Source organism: Apteryx mantelli, chromosome 5, assembly GCF_036417845.1.
Source record: "Apteryx mantelli isolate bAptMan1 chromosome 5, bAptMan1.hap1, whole genome shotgun sequence".
Lineage (NCBI taxonomy): Eukaryota > Metazoa > Chordata > Aves > Apterygiformes > Apterygidae > Apteryx > Apteryx mantelli.
Window position 1 is genome coordinate 7293728 of NC_089982.1, and position 18517 is coordinate 7312244.

The following is an 18517-nucleotide window of genomic DNA, read 5'->3' on the forward strand; positions in this document are numbered from 1 at the left end:
TCTATTTCAAATTAGCTTTTTTTTATTTGAATTTGATTTAACTGAACAGGGTTGTGAACAAAACCCAGAATTCAACAAGTGGAAAATATAATTAAATGCTTCATTTTGTAGAAGTGAAGCAAATGATATATCAAACAATTACATTAAGCAAATGTGAATGGTTTATTTAAAAAATGCTTCAAGCTGTTCTGAAATACTATTCTATTAACATTGTTTTTTTTTTGATTCAGCCATCAAGGACTTATGGCCAATGGCTTTACAGCTGTAAAACTGGTAGCATCAGAAGAATGGATTCTGATTAGCAGCCATTTGATGGTTCAGGATAAATGAGTAAAAATATTTTATGTTTTGGAACCTGTTTTCATATTAGAGCATCTTCTTTTACTTGGTTCGCATCTCTTCTAGCTCTCTGCCTCTATTTTCTATGTATGTACGCATATATCAATCAATTTATGTACAAATGCATACATATATGTATATACACACACTCATTCACACTCATACAAGAGCTTTTGAAACAGGCCTTTATGTAAGAATGCACTATACCAGCAGCACTTCTAAGAATTGCACACTTATATCTTGGCTATAGGAAGAACAGATTTTGTACCAAGAAATCTAAGGTTCTGCATGGCGATTCATGAATTTCCCCTAAATACTTACACACAAAACTGTCCACTCAAAGTGTTAATGCTGTGATCATGACATGATCATGAAAGCTAAACTCTAAAGCTTCTCTATCATTTTAATAATGAACAAAACCATAGTCTCTTACTACATTTCACCTGCTTTTCTAAGTATTGCAGAAGCTAGTCATGCAAGTCTCACCCCTGTGAGATGAGCTTTTGTTCACACTGAACACGTGAGAAATCGTGCTCCAAAGCTGACCTGTCCTCCAATTCTCTTTTCTAAATGCTGGATAACCTTGTTGCTCAGCTATGATGACAGCAGATTAGGCAACTGCACTTTTTGGAGTCAAGTCTAATGGTGGAGGCCTATGCAGAATTTTCTACCAATGCCAGAACTGAATCTAGGTCAGTCTGCATGCTTTCTTTTGTTGATCATAGGCGAACTGCCACCTTCTGCTGTGGCCTTTGCAAATTAATCGCTTCTGGGTGGCATTTCAAAAGGTGAGAACCTGCTAGGTCCCAGCTGCACGAGGCTTGCTATTTCAGCAGCTGACAATGATTCTGAGCCAAAAACAAAACACCAAGTGGCAGCAGGAAAGGATGCAGATTCCAGCTCTTCTATTCTTGCAGACAATTTCCTCTAATTTGTCATTAGAGATGCAGACTTCCTGCCATGAGCAACAAGAAGCAATGACCACTGGGGAAATTCCTGGGTGACTGGTGTCAAAAATGCATGCAGTGCAGCATAGCTGAGAACAGGCACCGCTGCCAGGGATTTCAGACACCATTATTTAAAGCCCTCTAGACAAAAATAATCTCATCAGTGAGTATTTCAAGGGACTGCTGACACACATTTGGTTAGAATGGCAACTCTACTCTTTTCTAAATCCCAATCAGACAGTCCTCCCGCCAGGATTAAGTCACAAGTAGTCCATCTGAATCCCCATGAGTGCATTGCCGCAGGGCCAGCAAATGCGCCAGTGATGGCATAAACACCAAGAGTGAAATAAGTCTCCCCTGAGCAGTAGCCTCCGTAACCTAGGGTTGAAGAACATGAGCAAGAATTGCAGGTAAAACTGTTCGGTTATAACCTTTGAGTTTCCCAACAGAAGACTCACATCCTTGAACCTTTATATGGTATCCTTTTTTATACATTTATCTTAAGGGTATAATATACATATCTTAAGGATATAAGAAAATGTGCTCCCTCAAAGCCAAGTGATTACCTATTTTTACCATTTTTCTTGACCTTACTTTTTCCCCTTTTCATGCCTGTCAGGAAAGTTTCCCATCCCTTCTGATGTCAGAGGCTGCCCCAGCAAACAGAATATGCCCCTTCTAACTTCCTTCTTGTGCGTAGGTAGGAGGCTTTGCCACATGAGTAAATGTTTCCAAGACTGGGCATACAGTCACTGCACATGGACTTAACTTGACATACTGGAACTAGCCCCACTCCAGTAACCGCTTCCAGTTCCCAAAGCTCAGGAAGCAGTAATGTAGGATGAGAACATGAGGCCGCGAGCCCTTTGAGGCAAGATCTTCAGGCTCTACCCCAAGTACCCTTAACAGTGCAGCAAACAACCAACCATTCTGGTATCTTCCTGACCACACAGCAGTCACACAAAAGCTCTAATGTATGTCATCCTTTTTCTGACCACCTAATGGCTGTTCTGCAAGCGAGTGTCCTGCACACTGTGAAGGAACAGGCTACGTTGGTAGATAGTGATGTACTCCATCTTGCCTATGAGCACACTGATACACCGCAGCCTGCAGGGAAAATACTGAAACTGCTTTCACCGGTAGCACCTGTAGCATGCCTAGATCAAGGATCTTCCTAAAGCCCTTGGCAGACCCGCTTCATCAGTGGAATAGCCCACAGCAACTGCAACAAAACTAGAATCGATTAGGAGGCCCTCATACAGCTGTATGTCTGTAAAATATGATCTCTTGTATGATTATATCTTTGGAGGCCAGAAAAAGCCATTCACACTGACATTCAGTTGGCAGTCCATTTATCCAGCTCTCCTTAACGGAGAGGAAGTGTTATTGTTTGCACGTTTGGGGAGCTAAGTGGACTATAAACGTCTGATGTTTTAAAAACTACTGATGGAGCAGAGATTTCACTTACCCTTTCATACACTTTCACAGGCATAGAAAGTCTGATCCCAGGCTGGCACTGGTGCTCACCAGGCGCTCAGATGCATTCTGAAATGCGAATGAAAGACTGTCGCTTGCAGCCTGTGCTCAGGCAACTGTTCTTCATAAAGCAACTCCACTGAAGTCCCCGTAAGTGCTTTCAGGAGCTGGGACTACCCCAGTGTCTATCAGCAGTAGGATCCTACCTTGGAACTGTCTAATACTGCCCACTGCACCTGGGTCTGACAGGACTGAGTGGGCAAAAGCACCCTTAGCTGGGTGGCAGTTCTGCAGCTGTGCGCTGTCCTCTGATAAAGGGTCATTTGGGGGTTATTTACTCAGAACAATTGTCACATCCATGTCATCAAAGGCAAAACCACTACTTTCCATTTCAAGCTGAGTTGCATGAATGCCTCTGGGAATCCACTGCCATGGAATAAGCAAGTCAGAGCTTTTGTTTGCCTCCTCTGGGCTTCAGGCAAAACTCATTCTTCTTGCCGAGCATACAAAAGGGCCGGGGGGGGGGGGGGGGGGGGGAACGACACTAGTTAGCATTTCCTTCTCAACACCCCAAGCAAAAGTACTGTTAAATTCCTCATTTCTTGTCCAAACACGTCAGCTGTTTACTCTGCTGTGCACAGCAGAGCCCACTGTAGTCACAGCAATACCAGAGCATGCAGAGAAAGGCCTGTGCCACCTCAGTGAAGTAACTCTTCGGCTGTAACTTGCACTGGGAGACAAAGCCTGCAGTGCTGCTCTTGCCTGTTTTTTCTGCTAATGTGCCCAGTCCCTATATGCATTATCCTGCACCAAAGGAAGGGAGACTGTCAGTTCATTAGTGGGCAAAAGAAGGTGCTGTTACAGTATGTATCCAGTTATCATAACCTTTAAGAAGTTAGGAGGAGGCTATAGATGATGTCTTAAAGAAACAAAGAAAAGCAACACTTAGAAGAATGAGGAAGCCGTATTTTTAAGAGACCACTACAAGCAGCCAGCTATAGCCCATTATCATTGGAAGATGACATGATCTTGTGTATTCATTTTTTAAAATTAATTTAAATATCATTATTTAGAGCCTTAACCTTTGGGATTGGACAATGCAAGTGTCACTTTCAGTCATCTTCATATTCACCTCTTGGTCAGATTTCCTACAGATTTTCCCACCGGCTTTCTCCTGGGAAATGTCTGCTTGCATTTAAAAATTGTTTCCAGTTTAATATTTTTTACACTGACAGTTCTGCTACTCTTAAATGTTACAAAAGCTTGTTTTCAGAAGTTCCATTCTGTAGGACAAATTTGGAAATGAAAGAAAAGAACAAAGTATCTTCATATTTAGATCTCAGTGTAAAAATTAATGTCACAATGCAGATCCCTGCATTATATGACAGTCAGCTAAATGTTTAATTTCATCATGACCATCGTCTTAGTTATCACATATTACATGTGGCCCACAAGATCTCTCATCTGTGCATCTGCCAAGCCCACACCCCACTGAGTCCACAGGGCAGGAAGGCTTGCCCACTTTCTCCAAAGAGCTATGCTTCCCTGAGAGTACGTATGCGGTAACAAACAGGTCACAGACCAAGGAGCAGCAGTCAGATCAGTCTACCGGATAAGCCCTCCTGGCTGTGATTAAAAGCGTAACGAAAAGAACTTTTTCTTTCCAGAGTTTGCTTACCGCTGAAAGAATAAATGACAAAGTGCAAAAATCCCATTCACGTGAGCCACGACCTTCACAGTGAAAGGGCAGTACGCTTGCAGGAACAGTTCCTCAGGGCTTTTTCCTCACTAAGGGCTTTACCCTTCAAGCAGAAAATCCCTTTGCTCCTGCTCCAACAAACCACCAACAGCCTTCGCATGGATTACTTGTACAGCATAAAGATGTTTTCCTGGATTCTGGCAAAAGGTCTTGGCGTACCGCACGATTAAAACCTTAACGCCTAACAGAACATTGAGTCACGCCAACAGAAACACCCCTTTCGCCCCTGTGGGACTGCAGGGACCACAATCCATTGGGCAAAGATTACGTTTTTGCTTTGTTGAAGCAGCTGCTGCGATTATTGACTTTGCAGCTACTATGACAGTAATCCCCAGCTTCCCCTACTACTCTCCCTTCTCTATTGGCACTGTGAGCAATGAAAAGGCTTTGTTAGTGTTGCTTTTGAACTTGTCTGGTAGTTTCCGACTGCCAGTCGCAAATAGGTCTCTGTACTGACCGCACAATGGAATTGAGATCACAGCAAGGCGGCAAGGAAGGAAATAACGTAATCGGGTCCAGCATGAGGCAGGATCAGAACCCCACAGCACAAGGGCCTCCGAAACCAATGGGAGTGCACACTTACTGCACAGAAATTGGTATCGCTGCCACATTCAAAAAGGCAAAATAACAAGAATGAGCAATAGCAATAGTTGCACATGCATTACAGTTTAAGAGTGTTTAACTCTGAGAAACGTGACTTAATGCTGTGGGCAGTTTATCCTACTGCAGGTAATTTTACAATCGCTTGCAACTCATTTGGTACTACCACTTCTAGAAAAAAAGATACTCAGGAAGACTATGTTCCTATATTCCCCAGATATCCTGAACAGTTAAAGATTTATGCTTCCTGCAGGCCACTGCAGGCTGCTTACTAACAGCAAAATGGATACAAAAGCCCTATTCTGATACCTTAACTCAGATTTATTCAACAGCTCCGTGGGTCCAACTACTTCTTCATTATTTAGCTAAAGGTAGCAGAGGCAACCTTTACAGCCTGTGATAGAAGCAGATTTGAAAATTATTATTTTAAATAAGATGTAACCTGTAGCGATTTTCATTTACAGCTCTCAAAATAGTCTACCAAAACAAGTACGACTAATGTGATTTTTAGTACGGAGAAACCCTGAAGGGAAGAGACCAGCCCTGAGCTTTATTGTTTGCACAAGCAGACAGGCAAGAATTCAGGCTACCTGACCTTTTGTCTTCTAATTCAAATATTGACTCCCTCAATTACTTGCCAGGCCTTCAAAAATCATGACATACAGATAATAGGGCTACACAATCATACTGAAATTGGATTATGCCCTTGCATTTCTGGCAAGTTGCCTACAGGACCCGCAGCGTAACAAAACTTGCCTTCACCTGAAGTGACTGCCTATACGTTGCACAGTTGGGAATTTCACATACACTCATTGATGGATTTTGTCTTATTCTATATTTCTCTGTAAGAACATCTTAAACAACTAACCCTGGATGTCAAAGAGGCACCTTGTGTTCTATGCTCAGCTATGTATGGGGACTAAATAAATTCAGTGTAAGAAAGATGGTTTGCATACTAGATATACATCACTAATGAAGATTTTCATTCTTCATTAACAAAAAGAAAAGAGACATTGTCCTTAAATGATTATGAACACTGGAAAACACCCGAAGCTTCCAACACTCACACTTTGAGCAGAACTGAGCATGGCAGTAGCCAGGATGCTTTTGCAGGCTTTTATACCAAAATTAACACAATGCTCAATGCAAGTCCTTCTTTCTTGGTTCATGCCCTGGCCCCCATAAACACAAGCTGCCCTGGAATTCTCCTTTTTCAGTTTCAGTGTTTTTTTCCAAGACCCCACCAACTACTGTCTGAATGAATAACATTTTAAAACCACAGATTGTGTACCAGATGCATTTGAATATGGTTGACCTAACTGAAAAACCACTGCCAGTTTCTTCATATGCCAAGGAGTTCAACCTGCAAAAAACTGAGAGGCTACGTGCTTCAGCTAAGGACAGGGCAATAAGTGTTCTGCTTCTACTGATAAAGGGAGAGGGAATGAAAAATGACATGCGTGAGGTGGAAAGTGAGAATGTTTAAAAATGGGGAGGGAGAAGAGAGAGGAGACAGAATTACTAAGGAAAAGCAGCCAGCAGAGTGAGAACAGAATCAGAAGAAGAGGGAAAACCCAAGTGATTCCTGATGAATATAGAAGAAAAGCAAGAGGAAAAGGAAAAGAGAAAGAAAACAATACAGTAGACAGAAGACAAGGGAAAGGAGCAGCAGAAGCTATAGGACTTTTTCCTTTTCCCAGTGATAACAGCCACAGAAACTACAGAAACTTCCCGTACAGGTGCACTGCAAAAGTACCTCCTCAGCAAGGTAAAAATGTGTTGTCTCACTCGCATGAGGATATTAGCAAAAACTGATAAAATTCCTACAGCATTACATGTTCTTCCAACCACCTGTCTTTCTTACTACTGTACAACAGAGATGTTTTGGTTGCTTCAAGAGCAGGACTCAACCAGTCACTCAACCAGCCTGGACAGAGTTTCTGGGGTTTGAGAGCTGCGGAGCCGAGGTTCATCACTTGATTCTTCCTCCTACAGCACCACAGCAGCAGCCAGGAGACACCCTGGCTGTTAAGAAGCCACAGTCAGGCAGCATCTCAGCATTCAGTCCCAGAACTGTATAAAAAGGGATATTTTTCAAAAACTAATAGCTCAGAAGAACAGTGGCTTTACAGGACTCAACCAGTGGAGGTTCATAACTCAATCTTTCAGTAACACCACTAGAGTTTGTGGATAGGGCATATGACCTAAGTCCTGTAACAGAATTAGGATCAAAATGTCTGCTAGAGAAGCCAGCATAATTCCTGAATTTACTTACAGCAGGACATTGCAAGGAAGTTTTGTGGGACTTTGCACTGACCTACAAGTCACAGTAGCCGCTATATTGCTTGCATCAATCATTTTCAAACCAACAGACCCAAACCCTAATCCTGTTTCTTTGCTACTGCTTGCAGAAAGGAAACCTCCAAACCCTACCACTGCACCATTAACTATTATCCCACTCAAGATCTGAGAAGCATGAAGACTGCAGCTCTCCATTTGTCTTGTAGGACCAGCTTTCGCTATTCCAGTAAGTCCTCATTGTTCTATTACTACTGTGCATTTGAACTTCCGCATACCGTGAATACTTTATGTTAACTCGCTGAACTGTACAAGATTTTTATTTATATGCATATTTTTAACTCAATTGTCTAGTCTAGACCTATCCCTTAATCTACAAGCTTGGAATCCATAAACAAAAAACTGCAGAAAAGGTACTTCTGTTCTTTTAATGTTATAAGGCAACTTATACTAATGATCTCAAACATCTAAAACACATTATCACAGATGCATTGGCTGGAAAATTAGTTTACATTAAAAAAAAAAAAATCAAGTGCCTCTCTCCCACGGGAATTATTACAAAGCATCTCATGCCTCACACAGCACAGCTAGCAGCAGAACAGCACAGAATCCAAAGCTTACAACATAAAGTTTCACTTATTTCAAGAAATTCCCTTAAATGAATTCCTAAATATAAACATTATATCTACATATCTATTGTAGAAATAATAAGCTTTACCAGCATCAAACTGTGGTCATCACTTTTCCTGTAAACTAGGAATGTACAATCCCCAAATTATCATGTATTGAGTAATCATGTGCAGTCTCAAACATAATAATTTTATCCATCATAGCTTTTGTTATTTAGTATATGGAGCACTAGACAGATATGTCTCCTCCGTGGCAAAGTACACTGTGGCTAACAGGCCAGAGACGCAGCTCTGATGATGATGGGACAGATGGCTTCAACAGCACTATGCCATGTATGCAAGTTAAGCATAGAGCTCATGTTTTTGCATTTATGGTTGACCCGAATCAACTTTTTTTTTTTTTTTTAAACGAACCACTGTGTTGAGCAGCTGTGGTTCAGGTACTGTGCAGCTTGACTCCAAGCCAACAAATATTTTGTAAAAACACAATCCAGACCATGCTGTATAGAACCAAATGCAACACCACACTTCTTTTGCTTACCTTTTCTCATAGGGAATTATGTCCAGCTCCATGCAATTTTCCAGATGCATTTCATGCCAATCCAGATGGTGCTCTGCATTATGAAAAAAAAAAGTGACATTTCCTATTGTTTGAAGTATGCAGCAGAACAAATTATGGTATAAACTTTTTTTTCAGGCAAATTTCAAGATCACAGTAGACAATTTGCAGCTTACAGCTGTCTCCCAGAAACAACACATAGAGAAAACACCTGCATCAAAATAAAACATTACAATAGCAATGTCAGGTGAATCACCAGTTCCAGGTGAATATGCAACATTTATCAGAGGCCAGTTGTCCCCTAACAGTAGCTAATTACATGTACATTGACTAAAATTTTTGTCATTATATTAAGAGGCCCAAGTATCTTCACAAGCAACCGAGTCCTAAAAGGTTTCTGCTACCCTGGGGAAAAAGATATATCAAAAAAACAAAGGCTAGAAAGCACATCCAGGCACATCTAAATTGAAAGTGTAGTGCACAGTGAGGCTTTGTATCAAGACAGAAGCCACAGCATCTTTCAAAAAAAAAAAAAAAAAAAAAAAAAGCTGTTTCATCAAACAGAGGCAACCAGAACAGAGGATATTAAGGAATGTTTGGCCTTGCATTTTGCAACACTACAGAACTAACAGCCCCTCAGAGATTTTGTTTTAAACAGGAAAAAAACCCAAAAACATACAGTATGTTTTAGGTAGCAGTGCACAAAAACACAGAAAAAGAAAACCACTTGTGAAATTTGATTTTTAATTCACCTTGAAATTTGTAGCATAGATATTTCACTCTTTATTATCTTCAAGAAAGTCACATTCCATCTGGAAAAACATTTGACTGAAATTCTCTTGGATTTCAGTGAACACATTCTTTTCATTAAAAGTTCATTAAAAAGTTAGGGCTGTAAATTACATAGGGAATATTTTGCTTAGTAATTTTACTACATCAGGAAGTTCACCAAGTAAAAGATAAACACTTATAAAAAATGTAGATACCATCCTGACATTAAGAAATTGGGGAAGTTGATCCGCAAAAAAGCCAAATACCTATTTTTAATCCTACAGTATTTAGTCTTTGTTTCAGAGGAGTCTGACTCTGCTCCCACTAAAGGGAGTGTTTTCCCAGCAGTTTAGGTACTTACAAGTACTTCCATCTTCATGAATAATCCCACTGAAAGTTTTAAGCAAAATCAGTGTCAGGCATCATTTTTAGTAAGTAATAAGCAACACTGAAAGTCCATAGGTTTAGTACAGAAAAATATCAGATGTTCCTGCTGCTGTACAGAAGATGCAAGTGCCTGTACTCACCCAGCAGCCATTGCAAAAAAGCCACTCAAACACACCCCTGTGACTCCTGCTAGTGAGCTTATGATACGGTAGTGGCGTTGCCACCAAACACAACAGCTCCTGATTAATTCAGCTAGGAAGTAACAGCGCATCAGATTCAAGGTGGATGAATGTGCTGCACCCCTCAGGAATTACTACCATGGTACCTTGCCAAAGGTGCTCCTTCTCTCTCCTCTTTTCCCAGGCCCTCTATTTACCCGTGTAGGAAGATAATTAGTATCACTCCCTTCCTGAGATAAGTGATAACTACTGCTGCCTAAGGCAGGTGTCTGAAGTTACAACTCTAAATTACTAATTAAGCACTTAGACTGAGATTTCACAAGACCCCCATACACACACATCAAGCTCCTATCAGATCTTGAAGAGAATTGCATAGACTTTTTCAGAAACTTCAGGTTTGTGAAGGGGGGTGGGGGGGACTAATGAACAAACTTGCTGAGAACCCAAAATGACATTGACTGTGAATTTCATGCTCTGAATTAACTTACTGAAGGGAGCATTTATGACAAAAAAGCATAAGTGTGCAGTGTCATACTGTGCTTTTTTCAATATGAGGCAAAAATTGTGTTGCATTGACTTGGGATTGATTAGAATACATTCTAAGATTTATCAATCTACTTTTTAAATGCTTTATTTATTTGTTTTGGAAGGCTCAAGATATTCATTCCATCATCTCAAAGGAAGAGAACACAGAGTATGTAAACAAGGGTGATTCACTGTCAAGTCAGAGAAACAAAAATAAAGAGGTACCACTATCAGATACTGAGCACAGGGAGGAGTCCAGGCCTGCTAAAACATGGAGAAGAAGCGGTAGGGAGCATGAAGAGAAAGATAGCCTGAAGAGCATTAATTTCCTTTCGCTGCACATTAAACCAGGTTTGGCTTCTGACAAGCAGGACAGTGACTCTGGCAGCAGAAGCAGAGAACAGTTCAGCTCTGAATATTACCAGTTCAGCAGACATGAGAAACACAACAATGAACAAGTTATGGATGATGAAGAGAATCCAGTGGATGGTCTCAGTGAACCTAACACCTGGAAATATAATAAAAATACAGTTGGCCTATCTGAAAACACCAGTGAAGGTGATGAAGAGGAAAAGGTGGAGGAGGAGGAAGAGGAATGGGGTGAGGAAACTGACCACAGAGATATGAAGCACAAAACCCACCTGACAAATCAAGACAATCAATACAAAAGACAGCAAAACGAAGAGAGTGGGCAATCTGATGAAATCATGAGAGATTCCAGTCAGCCACTCCAGATAACCAAGAGGCATGGTGAGAAATTTGATCGAGAGGAGAAAGAGAAGGATGAGACCCAAAGAAAGCCCTACGAAGAAGGAAAAATCTCTCTCTCTCAGAAAAGCAGTAACCAAGATCAGGATGACAAACAGCAAAGCCGACAAGGCAAAGACAATTCTCAAGTAAACAATCAGAGTGGTCATGAAACAGTGGTGAAAAGACAATATAAGGAGGAGAGTAATGATGATGACAGTGAGGAAGATCTCAGCAATGCCTGGAAAGAAACAACCTATGAAGAAGGTGAAAGAATCCAGAGTAACAATCCTGGAAGCAGCAACACTGAGAGGGAAGGGGGAGGGACTGATGAAGATGACAGTGCAGTTAGCAGGGATAACAGTGATTACCCAGATGTCAAAATTAAAGACTTTGTTCACTTTGAGGAAGATTATTACCATCATGAGCCACCTAATTCTGACAGCAAGGAACAAATGGAAACAAGTAACTCTGTTCAGAGTGTGAATTCAACGGAACCTGAAGATAAGGTAAATCGCCTTAAAAAAAAAAAAAAAAAGGAAGATTAAAAAAGGGAAAATGGGTCCTAAATTTAAGTTCCTGACGGTTGAAAGAACATTTTGGAGAAAGAACAGGTCTAAAGTTTTCTTAAAATTTTGGAGAAGTCTCATCTGCTTTTACTCATTATCCATCCAGTTCACACTGTGTCACTTCACATAAATAATTTAAATGAATTGGACCAGAAAGTGAGCACAACTCATGTAACACATCCAGGCCCAAAGGACTGTGTAATGAAACATACATATAAATACATATACATGCCTGTGAAACGTATGCACATAAAAAAAATGGAACCCAGTCTCATCCTGACTAGAAAGGCCTGTTCAACTCCTCTCCCAAAGGATCTTAAACACTTTCATACAAAATTGAACAGTTTCAAAAGGAAGGGATAGAGTTCCCGCAATAACTACCAGCCTGGTGGTTAGGACACCCTTCCACAGGATGAAGTATGCAGGCATCCTCTTCAGATAAAGAGGATGTTGCACCCAGATCTCCCATATCCTGGTCAGATACTAGATAAAAAAGGGGATTGCCAAGTGCTTTGTTGTGAAAGAAAGGTGTGATCTTTGCTATGACTGTTAAAGAAAAATCTTAATCTTGAGAAGAGGATAGGAGCTGTCAATCTGAAGCAGGGAAGGCACCTCCCCATAGCACCAAAGGAGGAGCAAGATTGGAGACATTTCTTCCCATTCTCCTCTTAGTTTCATTTGTTTAGCTAGATGTCTTATCATGCTGCCTTTCCCAAGCACTGTTTAAAGGCAGTCAAGGCTCATTGATATGTAGGGATCCCAGATGCTAAATAGGGGGCGAGCTTAGCAGAATTTGTAAGCATTTCAAAGTCAGGCACTATACTACTGTATATCAGGTACTCCAGAACTACCGGGAGTCCAGGCCTTACTGGACTCCCATTTCTCTCTCTCTCCCCCTACTTTTTTCCTACCCAAAAGAGAGCCCTCACATTATCAAAGTTGTTATAGACCTCTCACGCTTAGCACAGCAACCTCTTTCTGCTGCAAATAGAGCAAATTCTGTCCCTGGATCAGCTCTGTATTCATACCTGAAAAAAATTTTCTCTCGGTATTTTTTCCTTCCCAGACTTACCACAATTTCTGCTTTTGCCTGTAGTTTTAACCTTTAAGTCCCAGAGACAGATCATACAGTGAGGGGGAAAGTGCAAGCAACAGCAGTGGGAAGGCTTTCCTGGGTGAGTAAACTGCACATGGAGCCCTCACATAACTGCTAACTCACTGCAGCTGGGCAATCTGCTGGTCTGCATTTGTTTTCTGTGTTCAGCAGCATGCAATTTCACATGACTGAACTGTGCTTGTGCATAATCCTGTATCACAGATACGGTCCTAGAGAAGAATCCCATCTGCATACCCTTGGATTTACTCATTTGTTTCTGAAAAAAACTGATATACAGCACAGATTTTTATACCAGCTTTACAGAAATGGGAGTTATCTTCCATTGAAACCCCTCAGCTGAAGAACGCTAGCTTGAATTAAACTAGGAATAGGTAACCTGTCTTGGATTCAACAAGGACAGATAAGAACTTACACCAAACATAAGGCTGAAAGTGAATGTCTGCCCTTATAACTAACAAATTACTCAAACTTGCAGAAAGTGCTTGACTTCTGGGTGAATATTTGGCTATATTTTGTCTTCACTGTCAGGAATACTTGCCAGGAATGCTGGTTTTGTCACACTGTCCCTAACAATCCCTCCCTTCTTGATCTTATTGCTAGATCCATGTAGGAACTTCCACTGCAAAAGAGGAAAAGTCTGCCATGCAGATGAACAAGAGAAACCCAGCTGTATTTGCCAAGACCCTGCTGCTTGCCCTTCAACTAATGATTATGAGCATGTAAGTATTTCATTCATTGCACAGCATGGGGGAAAACCAACCACAACACTTACAAGATACCACATTCCCCAGGCATTATTTAGAGTAATTCTACCCTAAAAAGCATGTAAGTAGGTTTCAGTGATTTTAGTAATTGTAACTCTAGGTATAGAATACCAAAACTTACAGACTAGTGCTTGAAAAGGGTATAAAAGCACACAGCTACAAAGTACTTAATGTGATTTTCTTCAATTACAGTCTCTCAGTGAATACCAATTTTTCTGTCAGCAAAATTTATCCATGTTATGTCTCAGAGCATATACCAAATACGCACAGACACACATATATATATGTGCAATAATCCTGTAGCAAGTCAGAGACAGTGGTAGTACCACAAAAATAGATTTAAACATCTTGACATTGGGTGTCTAACTACGGCTATCTAATCCTTATGTAGACATATGAAAATAACTAGGGTTTTCAATACTCCTGATCACATGCATTCTCTGTGGGTATTCACAACTGGTACACTGTATGGCAATGATTCTTTTATTATTGTAATGCCTATATTAGTAACCTGATAATTTTTTCTGAGCATGGTGGTGGAGAGTGGTTTGATTTTTACCCTGTTTCTAGGTTTGTGGCACTGATAATAAGACTTACGATGGCACATGTCAACTCTTTGGCACAAAATGCCAACTTGAAGGGACAAAAATGGGACGCCAGCTGCATCTGGACTATATGGGATCCTGCAAATGTAAGGCTTATGTTTTTGTGTATTGAATTTACCTAGGTATAAATATCCGGTAGGCTTAGTTAGCACAAACTAATCCTAATGTATCTGTTTCCTTCCTGTGCTCTCCCCATTCTGCATCAGTTATCTGCTAAGTAAAACTGGCTTCTAAACCTTAAATAGGTCAGACCAGGTCACTTTTTCCTATAAATAAGGGCATTAAGCGCCCTAATCCAAAGACAATTGCAGCAATCTGTTGTCAACACTGCTCTCTCCCCCGCCCTGCACTGTTTTATATATTAATATGGCTCCTATTGCTTTTAATGTATTTATCCTCACTGGAAAAACAGTATTAACACATCCATTTTACAGATGAAAATGTGAAATTCAAAAACAAAGATCACAGAAGGACTTAGATGCAAAACTCACGATCCAACAGCTAGAACTGATTTCAAAGGTCTTGTTCAGTTGCCATGTACTCTTGGAGGGAAGTAAACTCACTTTCAGCCAGAATATTCCTTAAATATCCAAAACTCTGCTTTCCTGCAAGCCCAAGGAACTAAGCAACATATTTATATCATATTTGCTGCAGGATACTGGTCAGATGTATAAGCCATGCTACCATCTTCAGCTGCAAAAGGTACCCAGAATAATGAGTTCAAAGCAAGCTCAGATATGTCCACCTAAGTTGCAGTCATGTATAAGGACTGAATAGATTGGCTTAGCGGTTGGTGCAAGATCACCCAGAGACTCTGTGCAAGTCCTCAGTTCAGATCCCCTAATTCACAAATAACTTTTTGCTTGGGATGGCAATTTTAAATGAATAGCTTCTGGCTTACATGACTGGTTAAGGATGTCAACTAATCACAAACCATTCTAGATGTATAATTCAACCCATTACTTGCATTCTCAGTTTTATGTATTAATAACTATGCCAATTTAAAGCTGACCTGGAAATGTGCTCATGAGAACCAAATCAAACTTCACCTAGAAATGCTTGAATGTCAGCTTTAGATATCTCTTGTTAATGAGAACTTTGTGGTTTGGAGCAGACATCCCTCATTGTACTGACTATGAAGTGGATCAGCTCCCTCTCTGGATGAGAGATTGGCTCAAAAACATCCTTATGCAGTATTATGAACGTGATCTGGATACATCTGGATTTCTAACTGAAAAGCAAAGGAGTAAAGTAAGCAATCCTTTTTGAATTGAACCACTCAATTACACTGCTAGAGCTGGATGAGCCATCTGTAACAAGTAATTTATATCTCAAGTTCTCCCATTTCTTATTAGCATTCTTGTTCTTGTTAAGGTTCTATATACTGAATTATACCTAAGAAAGTCAAAGTCAGGTGTGCTGTTTAGCCTCAATTAGACACACAGGTTGCAAAATACACTTAGATTTCCCACCCCCAACATTATTAAAACAAACATTTCTGCTATGAATGTTCATTTTGTCCAAGAGAACATAAACCAAACTATTATTTTTGAATGAATGCTCACAGACAAGGAGCGGAAAAGAGACTTTAATACAACAGAATTGGCACACATCTAGATAAACACAATTTGCTTGAGAAGAATCAACACAGCTTCTGTTCAGGGAAGTACTTTGGGACAAATTTATTGGAAAGATTAACTAATATGCAGACAAGGATGATGCAATTTGTACAATCAACTCCACTTTCCACAAGACTTAGGGAAACTAAGCAGCTATAGCATGAGGTAGACAGTCTGGGTATGGATAAATAACTTATGAAAAGACAGAAAGCAGAGAATAAGAAACAAATTGCCGAGAGAGAGGTCACCCGTGGAGTTCCACAGCTTGAAAGGACTTGTGCCATTCAACATTTGAGTGACCTGTAAGAGGAAGGTAGGTGACAGAGTTTGCTGACAATACAAAGATATTCAAGGCATTAAGGACTTGGCCTCACTGTGAAGAACTGCTAAAGGACCTTATGAGATTGATTGACTGGACAGTAAAACAAGCAAGATTCAATAAAAATTTGCAATATAGAATTTGAGTGATTTATATGGCAAAAGGGGATCCTTGCCTTGGACTGAACTAAAATAGCTGGGGGGTTTTGTTCTTGGGACACATCTTACACTTTGCAATCAATATAAACATATCTGAAAACTCAGTGAACAGTTATGGGTATTGTTTGCAGTTTTTAAATCCAGCTTCATACCCTCTCAATTTACAGATAAAAATTATACTATGATATTCAAGACCTGTAAAATTATAGGGGTCTGGTACCCAGTTTCTAAGACAGAAAAGGTGCTTTCTATCATCCAGTAAAAAAACCCTGCAGCATCACTTAGAGCAAGAATCTGCTTTAAAACAGAGCAAGCATCTTTTATCATTGGGCCTTTTATTTGAGAAATTAATCCTTTATGTCAAGCGAGTTGGTGACAACAATGTTTCTGAAGATACAGACGTCATAACTGCCAAAACCCCTGCAACTAAGCGAATAGAAGTAACTAAGCCCCTGGCTGCTCTGACTTTGGAGTTGGAGGGGCACACAGCAGGTCACAGTAGGTTTATACAGAATAGCCTTGAGGAACACTGAAGACTCTACTTCCACAATTCAAGAGGCACAGTGGCCTACTGGGAACTTCTCATACCAACTGGTATGAATTAGATGACTTCTGAGATGATTCATTTCACACCAGAAGTTGAGTTGCTTGCCCCAGGATGAAAGTTACACTAATATGAGACAGCTATCTTAGTCTCCCACCCATCTGAGGCTATTGCCCTGCTTAGCCAGGTCTGAAGATTAGGTCACAGGAATTTCACTTCCTCTCCAGTTACTACCAGATTTTATATGGGCACCAACAAAAATCTGCTGGCACACTTGAAACAACCTTTTTGGGCAGCATATGGTCACAAACAATGCAAAACTGATTTCCTCAAGGGTATTTTATCAGGTTTCATTTCTTTAAGTCACCTCCTTTTTGGAGAGTTCTCTTCCGGACACATCTTTGCCACTAAAGAAAAATCCATTCCTCTGTTGGGTTCAGGTCAAAAAAATCTATCAGAATGAAAAAAGTCTCATGGCTGGTGACCACCCAGTTGAGCTTCTCCTCCATGACTTTGAGAAAAATTATCAGATGTATGTGTATCCTGTGCACTGGCAGTTTTACCAGCTTGATCAGCACCCTGTTGACAGGTAAAAGCTCTTTTCATATTCAGTTCTCCTTTGCTGCTTAAGCTAAGGCTGTTCTACTTTTCTAAGTCAAAGTATCCTCTATAGACATGACCAGTCTCTCAGTTTGTACAAGCTAGTATCTCCTCCTTTCAGAAAAGCCACTCATCTCATAAGCCCCAAACTTGTCTGATTTTTATGCTGGAGACAAGTCTGAAGTCAAAGTCTTCTATTCTCTTGTCTTTCATAATCATCATGTATTACATCTTAAGCTCTATAATTTCGTAAAAGCTACTAAGGGCCTAATCCTGGAACAAAACGTGGCTCATGAGGTCAGGTTGTTAATGAAGCTAAGAGCAGCAGGCTAAACTACAAAGGGCAGATGCCTTTCAGCAGCAATAGTGATGTACCGATAGTTTTAAGTTAAACCCGAAAGAACTCTCATATTTAAGGAGCAGCTAAGGTAAAACACCAGTGTCACCATTTGAGGAACCCCCCACCATACTACTTCAGAGAACTTCAACCAAATGTCAGTCCTTCAGCCATGATCCTCATTGGTGGGACCAGGGTTTCAAGGCTGGGGGCCCTGAAGGCCTCACGCTGATTACACCTACTGCTTTAGAACATAGCCAAGCACCTCTGCAAGCTTGTTCTCCTTAAGGTCAATGACAAAATTATGCAACTGATTAATCATGAACAAATCACAGTAATACTTATTCTAGAACAAAAATGGTAGAGAAGAAATAGCAGTTCACATGCATGTTAGTTTATCGGGTATTATATACATCGTCCTAATAACGCAGGACAGATTCACACACAAATTCAGCACTGAGGTGAATCTTCAGACGGGTTCCTGACCCCACAGCAAATCAAGATGTCACCTAACCCCCTTCCCTAGCAAAGGTGGATTTCCACTTGGGCTCTAGAAAGAACTGGGGCAGCTGAAGCGCAGACACATCCCATTCCCCTGGTTGCTACCCCAGGCAGTCATTTTGTCAAAGTGACAGCAACAAAGAGCTTGGGAAGCCACTTAAAGCAGCA

General features: G+C 40.6%; 1 protein-coding gene across 1 annotated transcript in view; it reads left to right on the forward strand.

Moving 5' to 3' along the window:
* SPARCL1 (SPARC like 1) overlaps window positions 1–18517 on the forward strand; it is a 40938-nt gene that overhangs the window by 20666 nt on the left and 1755 nt on the right. The window contains 8 exon segments of the mRNA XM_067296999.1: window positions 7610–7648; window positions 7779–7832; window positions 10595–11778; window positions 12908–12960; window positions 13503–13621; window positions 14237–14357; window positions 15386–15522; window positions 17352–17500. Coding sequence (XP_067153100.1) covers window positions 7610–7648; window positions 7779–7832; window positions 10595–11778; window positions 12908–12960; window positions 13503–13621; window positions 14237–14357; window positions 15386–15522; window positions 17352–17500 — 1856 coding nt within the window.